Raw genomic sequence first — 19,372 nt, forward strand, 5'->3', positions numbered from 1 at the left:
TCCTTTATAGCAACACAAAAATGTACTAAGACACACAGTCACTTAATTCATCTGAGCCTAAGTTTCATCTGCAAAACTATGATACCTGCCTCGTAGGGTTGAATAAAGATATTCAATATACTCTATGGGTATATGTATATAGGCCAGTCTGATAAGACCTGCATTAAAGTATAATGAGCTACTCACATATAACTGTAATTTAGCTTCAGTTACAGTTACACAATATGTCACCCACAATGCCTAAAATACTTACTGTATATATTTTATTTATATTTTTCTGGTTTATATTCTTTCATATGTTCTGGAAGGATATTAACCAAAATAATATAAATAAAATATAAATAGTGGTTATTTCTAGCTGATGGAATTACAAGTGAAATTATTACTATTTTTTTGCCCCTCTCTTATTTGTATTTTCTAACGTAAATTAAAGTATTATGTCTCCCTGAGTGTCAGCATAGCATTGTGAATACAGTCATAGACTCTGGAGCCTGACTTCTTGGGTTGCAATACTGGCTCCCTTACTTACTACCTGCGTGAGCTTGGGGAAGTCACATAGTCTCCATCTCAGTTTCCCCATTTGTAAAATGGAGATAATATTACTTCCATTATACAACAAAATGAGTTAATATAGGTGAAATGATTAGAATTGTGCATGGCAGATAGCATTACATAAATGTTTTCAAATATTATTTTTCTCTCCATGTACTTTCTCTTAAAATTTCTAGTTTTTGGATGTCTTTAATATAGCAATCAACAAATGAAGTTACAGTTATATGTGAGTAGTTCACTATAGTTTTTAATGCAGGTCTTAGCAGACTATGGCCAGTGGCCCAGCAGCCCCCAAGCTAAGAATGGTTTTTATACTTTTAATGGGTTGTGAAAGATGGAAAGAAAAAAAAAGAATTTGCAACAGAGACAGTATGTGACCCACAAAGCCTCAAATACTATTTGGTCCTTTATAGGAAAAGGTTGCTGACTTTTGGCTTAATATGCTTTCCCTTTCAAATACATTTGCAATTTTAAATCAGCACAGTTTATACCAAGGAATAAATCTCTAAAGGAGGAATTTCAAGAAACATCTTAAACAGAAAAGGAAAATAGTTTCGGACAATGAAAATAGTATTTCATCTTGTGAATGTTTGCTCCCCTCCTCTCTGTTGAGATTAATTTTTCTACCAATGATTAAGAATCACTTCGTGGTAATTAATTGAAGGTTTGGTACAGCAGAATCAAACAATCCAAAAGGTACTTAAACTCATGAGGCTAAATGGGATCTCAAATGATTATTGGGTTTCTTTGGCCAACTCTGTCGGGCTGATCCAACTACTATGGGAATTGCGATCATATCAGGTCTGGAATCAGCAAATTTGCTAGGCTAAATATCCAGTTCTTTGCCACAGACCCTTGTGGTAATGAGTGTGGGAACATGAAAGCTGACTCAGGAAGTCTTTAGGCACACTTAAGAGAAATAAAGTTGCCTGAAGTAAAATCTTTAGAAATCTTAAATTGTTAAAAAGCAATTGTGAAAGGGGGGAAATTAAGCAATCTTTTTCATTTTTTGCCAACAAAGTGTTAACCTGAGATACTCTGGGTAATTTTATCTACTTCTTTAATTAGCCTTGAACAACTGGGAGACATTTTATGCTTTATGCAAACAAAACAGCTGCAGGCAAGAGAATGGAATAAGGCAGTCCTGGATAGAGACCTGATGTTTCTCTGAGGGCCCTCAAGTAAGTCACATAGGAAGCTAGCAGGTCTGTCTGTGAAGTTGATGTGGGGTGGGGCAGGCATTTGTCTACTGAATCCAGGAATCTGTGGGTGTTTATCGACTGCAGGTAAGGGTGGGAGGAATGAAGGGCAACTTTCTTTTTGACCTTAATTGGGCTTGCTGAGATTCAAACATGAACGAATGGTCAACTGAGGGGCTGTGGTTTGCCAGAAATCTATTTGCATGAAGCAAGAAGGACACTTCTAGGGCAGAGGAACAGGCACATTTGGCACAGTCAAAACATTCTTAATTGTAAAAGGCAGAGGCACTTCTGAATAGAGCACAGATTCTGTGTGCAGACTTGACTTTCAGCCCAGCTTCTGAGTATCTAAGTCCTATGTGTTGGGATTACAGGTGTGAATCACTACGCTCAGCCACTTTATTTTTCTTAATTACATCAACTTGGTAGGGACATGGGTCGCTATGGTCTTGGGGAAGGAGATGGAAGAGGCATGTAGAGGAGAAGACATTCAGGCTGAGAGTAAGATCCATCACTAGAAATAAGGTCCAGGAAGGCAGGGGCTTTGTCTTGGTTCCCACTATATCCCCTAACCTGAAAACAGGGCCTGGAATATGCAGGTGCTCAATAAATGTTCATTGAATAAACAAATGAAATACAGGCAAAGTATATACAGGTCCTATTGTAAAACATCATAAAGGATGATGAGGCAATAGTCATTTCTCTTACTGGAGGTAATGACATTTCAAAAATCATTGAAGAAATACAATAAGAAAGAAACCTAATTAATTATACAACATCCTAACACAACCATTATTACACTTCTATTGTTATACTTTCAGTATTTTATAATACACATTTAAAATAGATTTGTAATCGGAAAATTTCTGAGGGGAAATATAACTTATTTTCAAAAGAACCAATCTGCCTTTACCGACAAAATATCACTAAAAACCAACATGGGTGACGTTACTTAAGTAAGTCTGAAATAATTCTTGATAGCTAAGTCAATACAACAAAGTATGTGGTATAAATCTTAGACTTACTGGTAAAGGAAGTATAAGACATGCATTCTCTTGGTAGTTCCTACTCTAGGGGTTTCAGTGTTCCCATTTGTAAAATGAGAGGCCTGGGCCTCAATAATCTCAAAGGTTATTTTATTTAATTTAATCCCTAAATTTTATTTTTTTACATGCCGATTGTAAAGCAGTTTGTGTGTATGTATATACATAATATATAATATTAATTCAGACATAGGAGCTCCTTCCATGAAGAAGGAATATAGAGTTTAGAAATTCACATTTTAACAGCCATTTCCAATTTTTCAGGACTAATTTTTACCCGGATGAATTGCAGTAAGTAGTTTCACTTAATAGATAGACTGATTATTAGTATTTTAAATTCCCAAAGATAAATCTTTATCCTTCTAAACCAACAAAACAGAGAGTTAATTAAAAACAAAGTGACAACAACCACCCAGCTAGGAGTAGTCAAAGGGGAAGATTGACGGTAAAACATAATTGGTTCATTGGCATAGAAATGGGATGAAGAGGCCGGGCACGTTGGCTCACGCCTGTAATCCCAACACTTTGGGAGGCCGAGGTGGGTGGATCACGAGGTCAGGAGATGGAGACCATCCTGGCCAACATGGTGAAACCCCATCTCTACTAAAATACAAACAAAAACAAAAACAAAAACAAAAACAAACAAAAAAAATTGCGGGGCATGGTGGCAGGCGCCTGTAGTTCCAGCTACTCGGGAGGCTGAGGCAGGGGAATTGCTTGAACCCGGGAGGCAAAGGTTGTAGTGAGCCGAGATCGCACATTGCACTCCAGCCTGGCAACAGAGTGAGACTCCGTCTTAAAAAAAAAAAAAAAAAAAAAAAAAGGAAAAAAGAAACGGCATAAAGAAAATTCTTTTTCTTTTTTGAGACAAGGTCTCACTGTGTCACCCAGGATAGAGTGTAGTGGCACAATCACGGCTCACTGCAGCCTCAACCTCCCAGGCTCAGGTGATTCTCCCACCTTAGCCTCCCGAGCAGCTGGGACTACAGGCACCTTTGACCACGCCTGGCTAATTGTATTTTTTGTAGAAACAGGGGTTTCACCATGTTGGCCAGGCTGGTCTCAAACTCCTAGCCTTAAGCCATCCTCCTGCCTCGGCCTCCCAAAGTGCTGGGATTACAGGCCTGAGCCATCGCGCCCAGCCAGAAAATTATATCATTAGGCTCTTACATGGAGGAGTTAGTAATGCCTGAAATTTTTCCTCCTTGTAAAATTCAGGGTCAACCCTGTTGATCCTGTGTTTTTTTAAGGACCAAATCACCGTTGTCTCTTGAGGATAACTCGACGACACGATTAATTCATTAACGTAAATATTATCTTTCTTTTGATGGCCACAGTAGAAGTGCCTTGAATTGAAGCTTTATCTCCTCCATTGTCACCATCACTAGGCAGGTGAGGCTGAGGACTGCGTGGTTTAAAGCAACGCTTCAGGAGGGAGCAAAAACGCATCCACTGTGGAGATGAGGTTTCGGTTGCCTTCATTCTTTAAATAGCGCAAACCCGTCACAATGTCAAAAGAACCATATTTGAATTCGAGCTGCAAGCAAGTAAATCGAAGTATATACTAGAATTGATTCCCAGCCTGAAGGCGGATGCTGAATTCAGACCAGGAGTGACACTCTAGGATTTCCACGGTAGTCATGAAAGAAAGAGAATCTGGGACTAAACAGAGAGTCCACACCCGCTTTTCCTACACCAAAACACGCGGAGATGTTGATCGGCATCGCGTTAGTCACATTAGGAGCAGCAATCACCTTATCAAAAACTGCGACTTGGCATGCAAATAATAGCGACCTTCCCACCACGTGTCGTCGGCCGGCAGTGGATGCCACCATAGGATACCTATAGAATGCCCTACAGTTCCCCCACGGCCATCTGCCCAGGCGACTCGGAGTCCCAGGCCCCACCGCGCCCTCCAAAACCCGTCTTGGGCGTTCAATACCCGGCGCTCAAGGCGGTCTCTTGCTGCCCCCTGCCAGGCCCCTAGCTTCGGGCTACGAAGGGCTGAAGTACCGCCACGAGGGGGCGCAGGACCAACGACGTCACCTCTGCGCGCGACCCGAGGCCGGAAGTTAGTCTTTTCCACTTCCGCTTCTCCTCGCAGCTCCGGACCCCAGAGGCGGAAGTAAAAGCCGTTTACAGCGGGTGGATGCAGTTTAGGGTGAGATTGGCAAGTTGGTGAGGCCGTGCTTTCCTTTCTTTTTGTTAAGAAGTGGGTGTGGGTGACTGCTGTACAGTGCAACCCCTTGCAGAGTTGCCCTTGGGGGAGGAAGAGGGATGGAAAGAGCCTTCGGTGTGGAATTACCTTGGTTTTGAGTTAAGAAAGACCCACCTGGGTTCGAATCCTAATGCTTCAGCTAGCGAAGGCAGGCTAGTATGGGAGCTCGGCACTGTTTCAGATTTTGTAATTTTAAGGCTTATGCCTACCTTCTAAATTGTTGTGGGGAGTAAAGCGAGACAATGTATATGAAGCACTTAGCTTTGGTTTTACAAAACATTCGTGATTCCGCTACCTTTTCCCATCATATGTAGGCATGTACTTGCCGTTTTCTTTTCTGTATGTCTGAGAGATGTTGTTTGCAAGAGGTAATGCGTCTCACGAGAACATAATGCAATGAGAACGTTAGCTGGGATCGAACTCTTATTTTGTATTAGGAAGGCCTGAAATATTTTGCCTTTTTTGTGTATGTGTGTCATTTCTAGGGACAGCTGTTCTCCAGCCTTTCTAGAGGGACGCAGAGCCTTTCCTTAAGACAAACAAGGTGAGAAATGCATGTAAAGATCTCCAAACTTAGCTTGCTGTATCAAAAGAAGACCAGCTGGAATGTGGCATCTTAGGGCCAGTGATTATTTCCATTAACAGCCTGTTTAATAGGCCAGTTGTGGGGCAGAGGGGAACATAAATCTTTTTTTTAGACCGATCATACTACAAACATAGAGATTTTCAGTGTGTTTGTTAAGTTTGAACATTAGCCCTTGGGATAATGGTTTTGGTTAACTTAAAAAGTCAATTTGAGAAATAGATTGAAGTCAATTTTGGAATAGGTGCCATTTCTGAAATTTGTACATGAGGAAAGTTGGCGACTTTCTTGTATTAGGCTATTTAGGTGTTCATTTACCCTACTAGATATTATGAGTATTTTGAATGGAGATCCGTTGCTAAGAGTAAAGCATCATGGAGAATTTTGAAGTGTGACTTTTTTGGTGCTAGAAACCGAAAAATCGATAAAGATAATACGTATTTCCCATTGTTTTTCACACCTAAGGCCATTTTTACTTGTTTAAAACTTTTTTGTCCGACTGCAAAGTAGCACATATTCATTAAAGTCCCAGTATTTCAGAAGTAGTACATAGCCTCCAATAATCTTTCAGAAATAACTGTCATTCCACCTCTGTATATATTAATGTCCCCCCACTGCCTTTAATATACATGGCATTATCCATACCGTTAGGCAGTTTGTCACGTAGAGTATCTTTGACATCTTTTTATTGCAGTAGATCACTCTTTATTTTTGGCACCTTTATAGTATACTGCCTAGATGTACCACAATTTATTAATCATTCTATTGGTGGCCATTTGAGTTTCTTCTTCTATGCCGTAGCTAATAATGTTATGGTGGTCTTCCTTTTTCTTTCTTTTTCTTTATTTATGAGACAGAGTCTTGCTCTGTCACCCAGGCTGGAGTGCAGTGGTGCAATCTCAGCTCACTACAACTTCCACCTCCCAGGTTTAAGCAGTTCTTGAGCCTTAGCCACTTGAGTAGCTGGGATTAGAGGCATGTATCACCATGCCTGGCTAATTTTAGTATTTTTAGTAGAGATGGGTTTTCGTTATGTTGGCCAGGCTGATCTCAAACTCCTGGCCTCCCAAAGTGGTGAGATTATAGGCGTGAAACCACTGTACTTGGCCTGGTCATTATTTTTCATAACAAACACATATTCTTGTTTTTTTTTTCTTTTTGAGATGGGCTCATTCTGTCATCCAGCCTGGGATGCCGTGGCTAGATTATGGCTCACTGCAGCCTTGACCTCCTGGGCTCAAGCAGTCCTCCTGCCTCAGCCTCCTGAGCAACTGGGACTATAGGTGTGCACTGTTACAGTTGGGTAATAGTTTGATTTTTTGTAGAATAAGGGTCTCACTTTGTTGCCCAGGCTGGTCTCAAACTCCTGGGTTTAAGCAATCCTTCCACCTTGGCTTTCCAAAGTACTGAGATTACAGATGTGAGCTGCTGCCCCTGGCCCTTTTTATTCCATTTGGATAATCTCCAGGGAGTGGAAATGCTGCGTTAAAGGCTATGAACATTTAAAATTGTGGCAGCTGGTGCCAAATTCTGGTTCTGGCCCATTCACAATATTTGAGAATTTCCCCTGTTTCCTCATATGTTCATTAACAATCGATATTATTAATTACTGTTTCTAGGTTTAGTTGAGACCACACATGTCATTTTTAGAGTAAATTTATTGCATTTTAGTATTGTAATCAAGACCAAATTTCAGATGCCTGTTGTAAGTCCATTTCAGCTCTTGTTTTCTATAAATAGAAAGCTTAGTTTTAGATTCCTTAGTAATAAGTTATCATAAAACAAATGATTGACTTCAATTGTAAGTATTTTAAGGATTTGAGGGAAGATTATATTTGAATGGGACCTTGTCCTATGGATAGGCATCAGGAGGATGGGCCTTTCTAAAAGAAAGAGCAACTTAAGCAAAGGCAGGGAGACAGGAATGGGCAAAGATGTTTGGGATCAGAGGTTTGAGAGGCAGTAGTGCTAGGTATTGAGGTGGTAGAATAGAAGAGATAGCTGGAAAGGTAGTTAGAAGTAGATGGTAAGGTTGTTAGAACTAACTGAAAAGGTAGCTAGAAAAAGATCACTTTGAAGATTTTGTTTTTTCGGGGAGAGCTACAGAAGGTCTTTAATCAGAGAATGAGGGACATAATCACATCATTTTACAAATATCAGTATGGTGGCAGTTTTGACTGATTGATGTCAGAGAAGCGCATCAGGTGGCTGTTACAGGCTGGGTAAAAGAGAATGAAGACTTGTAACAGAATGAGAATTACAAAGAGTAGCGAGGGTGGATTTCAGAGAGATGCCAAAGAAGTTGAATCTACTTGATTTGATGACTGGAGTTGAGGAAGAGGAAGAAAGCAAAGCTCACTTTTGGATTTTTATCACAAATGACTCTTAGGATAGTGATTGTGATAATGATATCTTTAGTCAGAAGAGGGCAACTTTGGGGACTGGGAAAGATACTCAAGTTTGGGGCATGTTAGTTTGTGTGGAAGATACTTCCATGAAGGATGAGTTATACACAAGACATCAAATTTACTTGTCATAGATTTAGAAGAAACATTTATAGATTTGTTACTTTTTGTTAGGAATTTTGGCATACATTTTCACTTATTTTTAGTTTGCAATTAATATAATTTCTGTTGAACATTCTGTGGCTTGTTCAGCCTGTTTACCATGATGCTAATAGTCTCAAGAAAGTGCACTGTCTAAAGTAGTAGTCCACACTTCTTTGATTGTGTACATTGTCAATAAAAATATACCTACAATATATGTACATTTGTTTATTGATTATATGTCTTACAGTACCATCATATTGTTTATATTATAAAGCATACGTAGAAAGAATTTTCAAAGGCTAACACAAATATAAATTGTAGTTTTACTATTTTCTTCCTCCATCCCATTGTATCATCTTGGACCTCTCTAGAAAGTACTGGTCTGATTTCCAGCTGATGCATTCTGCCCCATTATTCCAGTAGAGGTCACTCGAGCATCTGGAAGAGAGAACAGGCTGTTGAGCTATGCAAGGAAGAGCCTTCATTCTTCAGTTAGAAGGATAATTGTATTTTAGTTTCGAAATTCATGCATTTTTGGAAGAGTATGTAGTTACAGAGTAGTATGTGGTATTATGGAGAAGTGAAGAATAGTGAGTTCAGCAGAGTATGGATCAATCTAAAATGTGCTTTTGTTGTTTGATGTTTATGTTGTGAGTGCCTTGCATTTGGCTTTACACATTACTTGATTCTATAGTTTTGGGGTCTTTTCCCAATTCTGTGAGAATCTGTAGATTATGTGAGCCACAGGAATGTTCCCTGCCTGTAGGCATAATCAAGTTCTAGTTAAAATTGGAGTAATTGAAAGGACAGACACAAAGAGGCTTTCTTTGAAATTGATCTTGAAAGCAGTGTCTTTAGCCCAAAGAGTTTAGTAGTGGGTTGGAATCATCTATCTCTATTTTCTATTTTATGCTTAATTAGGAAAAGGAGAAAAAAGAATGCCTTTTCTAAGTAAGAGCCCATTGTAAGTAATTAGAAATCAAGCATGAACTTGTTACAGCTATATATTCTAAAAAGGCAAAAGTACAGTTTAAAAAAATATGTATGTACGTTATATGACTCAGGCACAAGTAGCTTAGAAACAAATCAGATAGGTTGAATAACAGAACACTTTTTCTGTTGCTTTTCTCATAAAATATTTCTTATAAATAGAGATGCTCATTTTAGTAGGGACCTATGATTATGATTATAAATAAGCTTGTATGTTTTGAGCCCCATTTCTAAATGATCAGGAAAAATGAGTTATTGAGGTTTTAGTCACATGCTAGAAGCTGCAAGTTGAAAGTGTTGTGCAACACATGCAAACAGCCCAAAACTAGTCTTGGTAATATGGTGATGGAGAAGGGGAGAATGGTGAAAGTAATGTTTTAATGTTTACATGCCATCTTTCAGCACAGTTTCACATGTGATGGGCTATGTGGATTTAATATCGCAACTAGATCATTTTGAAGATGAAAATTGGTTTGGAATTATTGGATTACAATGTAGGGAATGGTAGGGTAAACCAAATGATTGTGATCAAGAGCTGTTGACTAGAGCTCTATATAAGCTAAGAAAAATTAAGGCTTTAATGGTAACATGGATATAAAGGGTAGCATGAATCTAGAAAAAGATGTTCAAGATGTTGAGAATTTCCTCTGTTTCCTCATATGTTCATTAACAATCAATATTACTAATTACTGTTTCTAGGAAATTAATCTGAGGTGTTGGTTTTCAGGGCTAGATTTAGAGTTTGAAAACCAGGAGGCCAGAGGCAAAGAAATCTAGTATCTATGGGCAGGGCAAGGTCAAAGACCTGGAAAATTGAAATATAAGGCAATAAGCCAGACATGGCATGGTGGCTCACACCTGTAATCCCAGCACTTTAGGAGGCCAAGGCAGGCAGATCACTTGAGCCCAGGAGTTTGAGACCAGCCTGAGTGACATAGTGAAACGCTGTGTCTACAAAAAATAAAAATAAAAAATTAGCTGGGTGTGTGGGGGCATTCCTGTGGTCCCAACTACTTGGGAGGCTGAGGTGGGAGCATCACCTGAGCCTAGGGAGATGAGGTTGCAGCGAGCCATGATTGTGCTGCTGCGCTCCAGTCTGGATGACAGAGTGAGACCCTGTCTCAAAAAAAAAAAAAAAAAAGTTTGGAAAGCCGGAGGACAAAGCAGAGATGGAGAGGGTCAACTGATTTTAGGTAGCCAAGGCAGGCAAGGGTAAACAAAAAGAGCATGAAAAAAGGAAGAACAATTCTGGGTCACTAATGGTGCCCCATCCTGCTTTTCTTTATGTTAACAATGGAAGCAGCCCCATGCCTACAAATAACAGAAGCAGTGAGCTAGGGAGAGACAGTGCAGTGGCTGAATTATTAACACAGTTCTGTAGAGCTGGAACTGAAGGTAATATTCTCATAGAAATGACCATGATGCTCATAGGATCATAATATGGCCATTTAGTTGTTTAACACATGCATTTGTATAATATTTTATGTGTTGTTTTACACAGCATTTCAAAAGGTTTGAACTACCTAACCATTATGGCACCAAGAAACCTCTGGCATATGAGAAGTAACTTTCTCTTTGGTTCAAGATGTTGGATGACCCGATTTTCAGCAGAAATCATCTTCAAATCAGTTTCATTTAGGCTTTTTGGTGTGAAGTGTCATAATGCAGACAGTGAGCCTTCGGAAAATGAGGACCTACTGAACAACTTACTTACTATGGGAGTAGATGTTGACATGGCAAGGAAACGACAGCCTGGAGTTTTTCATAGGATGATTACCAATGAGCAGGACCTGAAGACGTTCCTTCTTTCCAAAGGAGCTAGCAAAGAAGTGATTGCTAGCATCATATCAAGATACCCACGAGCAATAACACGTACTCCTGAGGATCTTTCAAAACGGTGGGATCTGTGGAGAAATATTGTGACATCAGACCTTGAGATTGTAAATATTTTGGAACGTTCTCCTGAATCCTTTTTTCGGTCCAATAACAACTTAAACTTAGAGAATAATATAAAGTTCCTCTACTCAGTTGGATTGACCCGTAAATGCCTTTGTCGATTGTTGACCAATGCCCCTCGTACCTTCTCCAATAGTCTTGATCTGAATAAACAGATGGTTGATTTTTTGCAGGCAACCTGTTTGTCATTGGGTCACAATGATCCCACAGATTTTGTCAGGAAGCTAATTTTAAAAAACCCTTTTATCTTAATTCAGAGCACCAAGCGGTTAAAAGCTAACATTGAATTCTTACAGTCAACTTTCAACTTGAACAGTGAGGAACTGCTGGTTCTGATATGTGGTCCAGGAGCTGAAATCCTAGATCTTTCCAATGACTATGCCAGAAGAAGCTACACAAATATCAAAAAGAAGCTGTTTTCTCTTGAATGTACTGAAGAAGAGGTACAGAAGTTTGTCTTAAGCTATCCAGATGTGATCTTCTTGGCAGAGAAGAAGTTTAATGATAAAATAGACTACCTCTTAGAAGAAAACGTTAGTATTTCACAAATAATTGAAAATCCTCGGGTTCTGGATTCAAGCATAAGTACTTTAAAAAGTCGAATCAGAGAATTGGTAAATGCTGGCTGTAACTTGAGTACTTTAAACATCAGTCTTCTATCTTGGAGTAAAAAAAGATACGAAGCTAAATTGAAAAAGTTAAGCAGATTGGCCTAAGTATGCCAGTGTTTTTAATTCTCAGGAAATGTAAATATGTTATGCCACATTGCAAAAGAATTTTGCAGAAATGATTAAGTTAAAATGTTATTAAGGGCCTTAAGATGGGGAGATTATCCTGAATTACTTGGGAGGGCCCAATATAATCATAGGGGTCTTTAAAAGTTGAAGAGGGAGGCAAAAGAGGAGGTCAGAGTGATCGTATATAAGAAAGATGACTACTTTTGAAGGAAGGTAAAAGGGGGCTTTGAAAGAGGAAGACACCTTGAGCCAAGGAATGAAGGGGGCCTGTAAAAAAAAAAAAAATGGAAGAGGCAAGGAAACAGATTCTCCCTTAGAGTCCCCAGAAAGAATGCAGCCTTGCTGGCACCTTTTTAGCTCAGTGGGATCTATGTCAAACTTCTGACCCACAGAACCATAATATGGTAAATTTGTGTTCTTTTAAACCACTGAGTCAGTGATAATTTGCTGCAGAAGCGAATAGATTAACATAGCAACTAAGTAGATGATTAGTTGCATTATAGGTGAAGTCACAAAATACAGTCCTTTAGTGTTAAGTCTGTTTCTTCCTTTTATAAGAGTAATTATATTTAAAAAATCTACCTACCCTTCTGGAATTGCTAATATTAGTGTTTATAAAGTCTTAAATGTGCATAAAAAAACTAAATGTGAATAATCTAAATAAAGGAATATTTTTGCCTAATATAGTTTAAGGAAATGGTAATCATTTCTGTGCATTTTGTTGGCATTTCAGCTAATATTGAGTAATTTTCAGAGGCATTGACTTAAAAAATGACAAATCAAATAATGTCGGTATTTTCAAGATACAATCTAGCTCTGACATAAACTGAAAGATATGGGACAAATTATATGACTTTTAATTATATGACTTTTAATTATTTTCCAGAGGCATTTGTTTTCTAGATGTCGTTTTTGAATTAACATAATGGCGCTCAACCTTTTAAACCTCACGTGCTATCAGTGATGCCTTAAAAAACCTTATTCCTACTATTGATAAAAACAATATGTCTGCTTTTCTAAGGCCATTTATATATTCAACAATACTCTTATTATAATTATCTTTGTTTATTTGATGGCAAGCATGGCACAGTTTAGAAAGCAAGAGCTTTAGAGTGATGTATCTGGGCACCATTCCTGAATAACTTGTGTTAATGTTTTAAATTTACTGAACCTGTTTTTCTCATCTGTAACACTGGAAATTGACCTTCCAGAGTTGGTAGGAATCAAATGAAAATGCACCTCTAAGTGCATATTCTTGCACATAGTAATGATGCAATCAGTGATCCCTATAATAAAAAGATAGTATTTTAAAAAGCAGCTTTATTTATATGTAAATCACATACTCAATTTACCTACTTAAAGTCTGACACAGTTCAATTTATATATATAGAGAGAGAGTTTTGCAACTTTATTTTCCATTGCTTATAATACATTTATAATTTATTGGAAAATCTATAAAGAAAATGAATTTCTTAAAGTTATGGAAACTGAGAAATCCTAGGTTGAGGGGCCATATCTGGTGAGAGCCTTCTTGCTGGTGGGGACTCTGAAGAGTCCTGAGGCGGCACAGCTTATCACATGGCGAGTGCTAATGTGCTTAGGTCTCTTTTTCTCTTCTTATAAAGCCACCAGTCCACTCCTGTGATAAGCCATTAATTCATTAATACATTAATTAATGAATAGATTAATCAATTTCTGATGACATAGCCCTTATGATCCAATCACCTCTTAAAGGCCCCACCTCTCAATACTGTCACATTGGGGATTAAATTTTAACATGAGTTTTGGAGGGAACAGAGAGTCAAACCATAGCAACAACCATCACCACAATCTAATTTTAGAATATGTTTGCAATCCTAACAGAAACCTTGTACCTGTTAGTGAGTCCCCATTTTTTCCCTCCATTTGTTCCCCCAGCTCTAAGCAAAAACGAATCTGTTTTCTGTCTCTCTAAATTTGTTTATTCTGAACATTTCATATAATTGGAATCATACAGTATGGTCTTTTGTGACTGGCTGCTTCTTTTTTTTTTATTATCCCATTTTCTTTTTTTTCTATTATTATACTTGAAGTTCTAGGATACATGTGCACAATGTGCCGGTTTGTTACATACGTATATATGTGTCATGTTGGTGTGCTGCACCCATTAACTCGTCATTTACATTAGGTATTTCTCTGAATGCTATCCCTCCCCCCTCCTCCCACCCCACGACAGGCCCCGGTGTGTGATGTTCCCCACCCTGTGTCCAAGTGTTCTCATTGTTCAATTCCCACCTATGAGTGAGAACATGCAGTGTTTGGTTTTCTGTCCTTGAGATAGTTTGCTCAGAATGATGGTTTCCAGCTTCATCCATGTCCCTTCAAAGGACATGAACTCATCCTTTTTTATGGCTGTGTAGTATTCCATGGTATATCTGTGCCACATTTTCTTAATCCAGTCTATCGATGGACATTTGGGTTGGTTCCAGGTTTTTGCTACTGGGAATAGTACCTCAATAAACTTATGTGTGCATGTGTCTTTATAGCAGCATGATTTATAATCCTTTGGGTATATACCCAGTAATGGGATGGCTGGGTCAAATGGTATTTCTAGTTCTAGATCCTTGAAGAATCACCACACTGTCTTCCACAATAGTTGAACTAGTTTACAGTCCCACCAACAGTGTAAAAGTGTTCCTATTTCTCCACATCCTCTCCAGCACCTGTTGTTTCCTGACTTTTCAAAGATCGCCATTCTAACTGGTGTGAGATAGTATCTCATTGTGGTTTTGATTTGCATTTCTCTGATGGCCAGTGATGATGAGCATTTTTTCATGTATCTGTTGGCTGCATAAATGTCTTTTGAGAAGTGTCTCTTCATATAGTTTGCCCACTTTTTGATGGGGTTTTTTTTCTTGTAAATTTGTTTAAGTTCTTTGTAGATTTTGGATATTAGCCCTTTGTCAGATGGGTAGATTGCAAAAATTTTCTCTCATTCTGTAGGTTGCCTGTTGACTCTGATGATAGTTTCTTTTGCTGTGCAGAAACTCTTTAATTAGATCCCATTTGTCAATTTTGGCTTTTGTTGCCGTTGCTTTTGGTGTTTTAGACATGAAGTCCTTGCCCATGCCTATGTCCTGAATGGTATTGCCTAGATTTTCTTCGAGGGAAGTCTTTAATCCATCTTGAATTAATTTTTGTATAAGGTGTAAAGAAGGGATACAGATTCAGCTTTCTACATATGGCTAGCCAGTTTTCCCAGCACCATTTATTAAATAGGGAATCCTTTCCTCATTTCTTTTTTTTGTCAGGTTTGTCAAAGATCAGATGTTTGTAGATGCGTGGTATTATTTCTGAGGGCTCTGTTCTGTTCCATTGGTCTACATCTCTGTTTTGGTACTAGTACCATGCTGTTTTGGTTACTATAGCCTTGTATAGTTTGAAGTAAGGTAGCATGATGCCTGCAGCTTTGTTCTTTTTGCTTAGGATTGTCTTGGCAATGTGGGCTCTTTGTTGGTTCCATATGAAGTTTAAAGTAGTTTTTTCCAATTCTGTGAAGAAAGTCATTGGTAGCTTGATGGGGATAGCATGGAATCTATAAATTACTTTGGGCAGTATGGCCATTTTCATGATATTAATTCTTCCTATCCATGAGCATGGAATGTTTTTCCTTTTGTGTCCTCTTTTATCTCGTTGAGCAGTGGTTTGTAGTTCTCCTTGAAGAGGTCCTTCACATCCCTTGTAAGTTGGATTCCTAGGTATTTTATTTTCTTTGAATCAATTGTGAATGGGAGTTCACTCATGATTTGGCTCTCTGTTTGCCTGTTATTGGTGTATAGGAATGCTTGTGATTTTTGCACCTTGATTTTGTATCCTGAGACTTTGCTGAAGTTGCTTATCAGCTGAAGGAGATTTTGGGCTGAGACAATGGGGTTTTCTAGATATACAATCATGTCATCTGCAAACAGGGACAATTTGACTTCCTCTTTTCCTAATTGAATACCCTTTATTTCTTTCTCCTACCTGATTGCCCTTGCCAGAACTTCCAACACTATGTTGAATAGGAGTGGTGAGAGAGGGCATCCCTGTCTTGTGCGAGTTTTCAAAGGGAATTCTTCCAGTTTTTGCCCATTCAGTATGATATTGGCTGTGGGTTTGTCATAAATAGCTCTTATTATTTTGAGATACGTCACATCAATACCTAATTTATTGAGTGTTTTTAGCATGAAGGGCTGTTGACTTTTATCAAAGGCCTTTTCTGCATCTGTTGAAATAATCATGTTGTTTTTGTCTTTGGTTCTGTTTATATGATGGATTACGTTTATTGATTTGCATATGTTGTACTAGCCTTGCATCCCAGGGATGAAGCCCACTTGATCATGGTGGATAAGCTTTTTAATGTGCTGCTGGATTCGATTTGCCAGTATTTTATTGAGGATTTTTGCATTGATGTTCATCAGGAATATTGGTCTAAAATTCTCTTTTTTTGTTGTGTCTCTGCCAGGCTTTGGTATCGGGATAATGCTGGCCTCATAAAATGAGTTAGGGTGGATTGCCTCTTTTTCTGTTGATTGGAATAGTTTCAGAAGGAATGGTGTCAGCTTCTCTTTGTACCTCTGGTAGAATTCGGCTGTGAATCCGTCTGGTCCTGGACTTTTTTTGGTTGGTAGGCTCTTTATTATTGCCTCAATTTCAGAGCCTGTTATTCGTCTATTCAGGAATTCAGCTTCTTCCTGGTTTAATCTTGGGAGGTTGTGTGTGTCCAGGGATTTTTCCATTTCTTCTAGATTATCTAGTTTATTTGTGTAGAGGTGTTTATAATATTCTCTGATGGTAGTTTGTATCTCTGTGGGATCAGTGGTGATATCCCCTTTATGATTTTTTATTGTGTCTATTTGATTCTTCTCTCTTTATTAGTCTTGCTAGCGGTCTATCAATTTTATTGATCTTTTCAAAAAAACAGCTCCTGGATTCATTGATTTTTTGAAGGGTTATATCTCTATCTCCTTCAGTTCTGCTCTGATCTTAGTTATTTCTTGCCTTCTGCTAGCTTTTGGATGTGTTTGCTCTTGCTTCTCTAGTTCTTTTAATTGTGATGTTAGGGTGTCAATTTTAGATCTTTCCTGCTTTCTCTTGTGGGCATTTAGTGCTATAAATTTCCCTCTACACACTGCTTTAAATGTGTCCCAGAGATTCTGGTATGTTGTGTCTTTGTTCTCATTGGTTTCAAAGAGCATCTTTATTTCTGCCTTCATTTCGTTTTGTACCCAGTAGTCATTCAGGAGCAGGTTGTTCAGTTTCCATGTAGTTGAGCAGTTTTGCATGAGTTTCTTAATCCTGAGTTCCAGTTTGATTGCACTGTGGTCTGAGAGACAGTTTGTTATAATTTCTATTCTTTTACATTTGCTGAGGAGTCTTTTACTTCCAACTATGTGGTCAGTTTTGGAATAAGTGTGATGTGGTGCTGAGAAGAATGTATATTCTGTTGATTTGGGGTGGAGAATTGTGTAAATGTCTATTAGGTCTGCTTGGTGCAGAGCTGAGTTCAATTCCTGGATATCCTTGTTGACTTTCTGTCTCATTGATCTGTCTCCTGTTGACAGTGGGGTGTTAAAGTCTCCCATTATTATTGTATGGGAGTCTAAGTCTCTTTGTAGGTTTCGAAGGACTTGCTTTATGAATCTGGGTGCGCCTATATTGGGTGCATATATATTTAGGATAGTTAGCTCTATCTAACTATCCTTGTTGAATTGATCCCTTTACCATTATATAATGGCCTTCTTTATCTCTTCTCATCTTTGTTGGTTTAAAGTCTGTTTTATCATAGACTAGGATTGCAACTTTTGCTTTTTTTTGTTTTCTATTTGCTTGGTAGATCTTCCTCCATCCCTTTATTTTGAGCGTATGTATGTCTCTGCACGTGAGATGGGTCTCCTGAATACAGCACACTGTATTGGGTCTTGACTCTTTATCCAGTTTGCCAGTCTGTCTTTTAATTGGAGCATTTAGCCCATTTACATTTAAGGTTAATATTGTTATATGTGAATTTGATCCTGTCATTATGAGGTTAGCTGGTTATTTTGCTCGTTAGTTGATGTAGTTTCTTCCTAGCATTGATGGTCTTTACAATTTGGCATGTTTTTGCAGTGGCTAGTACTGGTTGTTCCTTTCCATGTTTAGTGCTTCCTTCAGGAGCTCTTGTAAGGCAGGCCTGGTGGTGACAAAATCTCTCAGCATTGGCTTGTCTGCAAAGGATTTTATTTCTCCTTCACTTATGAAGTTTAGTTTGGCTGGATATGAAATTCTGGGGTGAAAATTCTTTTCTTTAAGAATGTTGAATATCGGCCCCCACTCTTTTCTGGCTTGTAGAGTTTCTGCCGAGAGATCCGCTGTTCGTCTGATGGGCTTCCCTTTGTGGGTAACTCGACTTTTCTCTCTGGCTGCCGTTAACATTTTTTCCTTCATTTGAACTTCAGTGAATCTGACAATTATATGTCTTGGAGTTGCTCTTCTCGAGGAGTATCTTTGTGGCTTTCTCTGTATTTCCTGAATTTGAATGTCTGCCTGCCTTGCTGGGTTGGAGAAGTTCTCATGGATAATATCCTGCAGAGTGTTTTCCAACTTGGTTCCATTCTCCTCATCACTTTCAAGTATGCCAGTCAGATGTAGATTTGGTATTTTCACATAGTCCTATATTTCTTGGAGGCTTTGTTCATTTCTTTTTACTCTTTTTTCTCTAAATTTCTCTTCTTGCTTCATTTCATTCATTTGATCTTCAATACCTGATACCCTTTCTTCCAGTTGCTTGAATTGGCTACTGAAGCTTGTGCGTGCATCATGTAGCTCTCGTGCCATAGTTTTCAGCTCCATCAGGTCATTTAAGCTCTTTTCTACGCTGTTTATTCTAGTTAGCCATTTGTCCAATCTCTTTTCAAGGTTTTTAGCTTCTTTGCGATGGGTTCGAACATCCTCCTTTAACTCGGAGAAGTTTGTTGTTACCGAATGTCTGAAGCCTTCTTCTCTCAACTTGTCAAAGTCATTCTCTGTCCAACTTTGTTCCGTTGCTGGCAAGGAGCTGTAATCATTTGGCAAAGAAGAAGGCGCTCTGATTTTCAGAATTTTCAGCTTTTCTCCTCTGGTTTCTCACCGTCTTTGTGGTTTTATCTACCTTTGGTCTTTGATGATGGTGACGTACAGATGGGGTTTTGGTGTGGATGTCCTTTCTGTTTGTTAGTTTTTCTTTTAAGAGTCAGAACCCTCAGCTGCAGTTCTGTTGGAGTTTGCTGGAGGTCTACTCCAGACCCTGTTTGCCTGGGTATCACCAGCAGAGGCTCCAGAACCTCATGTATTGCAGAATGGCAAATATTGCTGCCTGATTGTTCCTCTGGAAGGTTCATCTCAGAGGGGCACCCAGCCGTATGAGGTGTTAGTCAGCCTCTACTGGGAGGTGTCTCCCAGTTAGGCTACTCTGGGATCAGGGACCCATTTGAGGAGGCAGTCTGTCCATTCTCAGATCTCAAACTCTGTGCTGGGAGAACTACTACTGTCTTCAAAGCTGTCAGACAG

General features: G+C 38.8%; 1 protein-coding gene across 4 annotated transcripts; it reads left to right on the forward strand.

Moving 5' to 3' along the window:
* Positions 1-4,891: 4,891 nt before the first annotated feature.
* MTERF1 (mitochondrial transcription termination factor 1) lies at positions 4,892-12,524 on the forward strand. 4 transcript variants are annotated; one of them, XM_025379482.1, is made up of 3 exons: positions 4,898-4,955; positions 5,498-5,556; positions 10,636-12,524. In XM_025379482.1, exons 1-3 carry the CDS (start codon positions 4,944-4,946, stop codon positions 11,804-11,806), a joined length of 1,242 nt encoding a protein of 413 aa, XP_025235267.1. In that variant the 5' UTR covers positions 4,898-4,943; the 3' UTR covers positions 11,807-12,524. The 4 variants fall into 4 exon arrangements, with proteins under 4 accessions (XP_025235270.1, XP_025235267.1, XP_025235268.1 ...); XM_025379483.1 differs by having other exon boundaries at positions 4,914-4,972; positions 10,636-12,513; XM_025379484.1 differs by having other exon boundaries at positions 4,922-4,968; positions 10,636-12,513.
* Positions 12,525-19,372: the final 6,848 nt, after the last annotated feature.

This window comes from Theropithecus gelada, chromosome 3 (assembly GCF_003255815.1).
Source record: "Theropithecus gelada isolate Dixy chromosome 3, Tgel_1.0, whole genome shotgun sequence".
Classification (NCBI taxonomy): Eukaryota; Metazoa; Chordata; class Mammalia; order Primates; family Cercopithecidae; genus Theropithecus; species Theropithecus gelada.

What these genes read in the sequence shown, in the direction of transcription:
- MTERF1 (XM_025379482.1), top strand. An exon ending in CTTTCCTTAAGACAAACAAG is followed by an intron (nt 5,557 to 10,635) that starts GTGAGAAATGCA and finishes TGTTTTACACAG; the next exon opens with CATTTCAAAAGGTTTGAACT.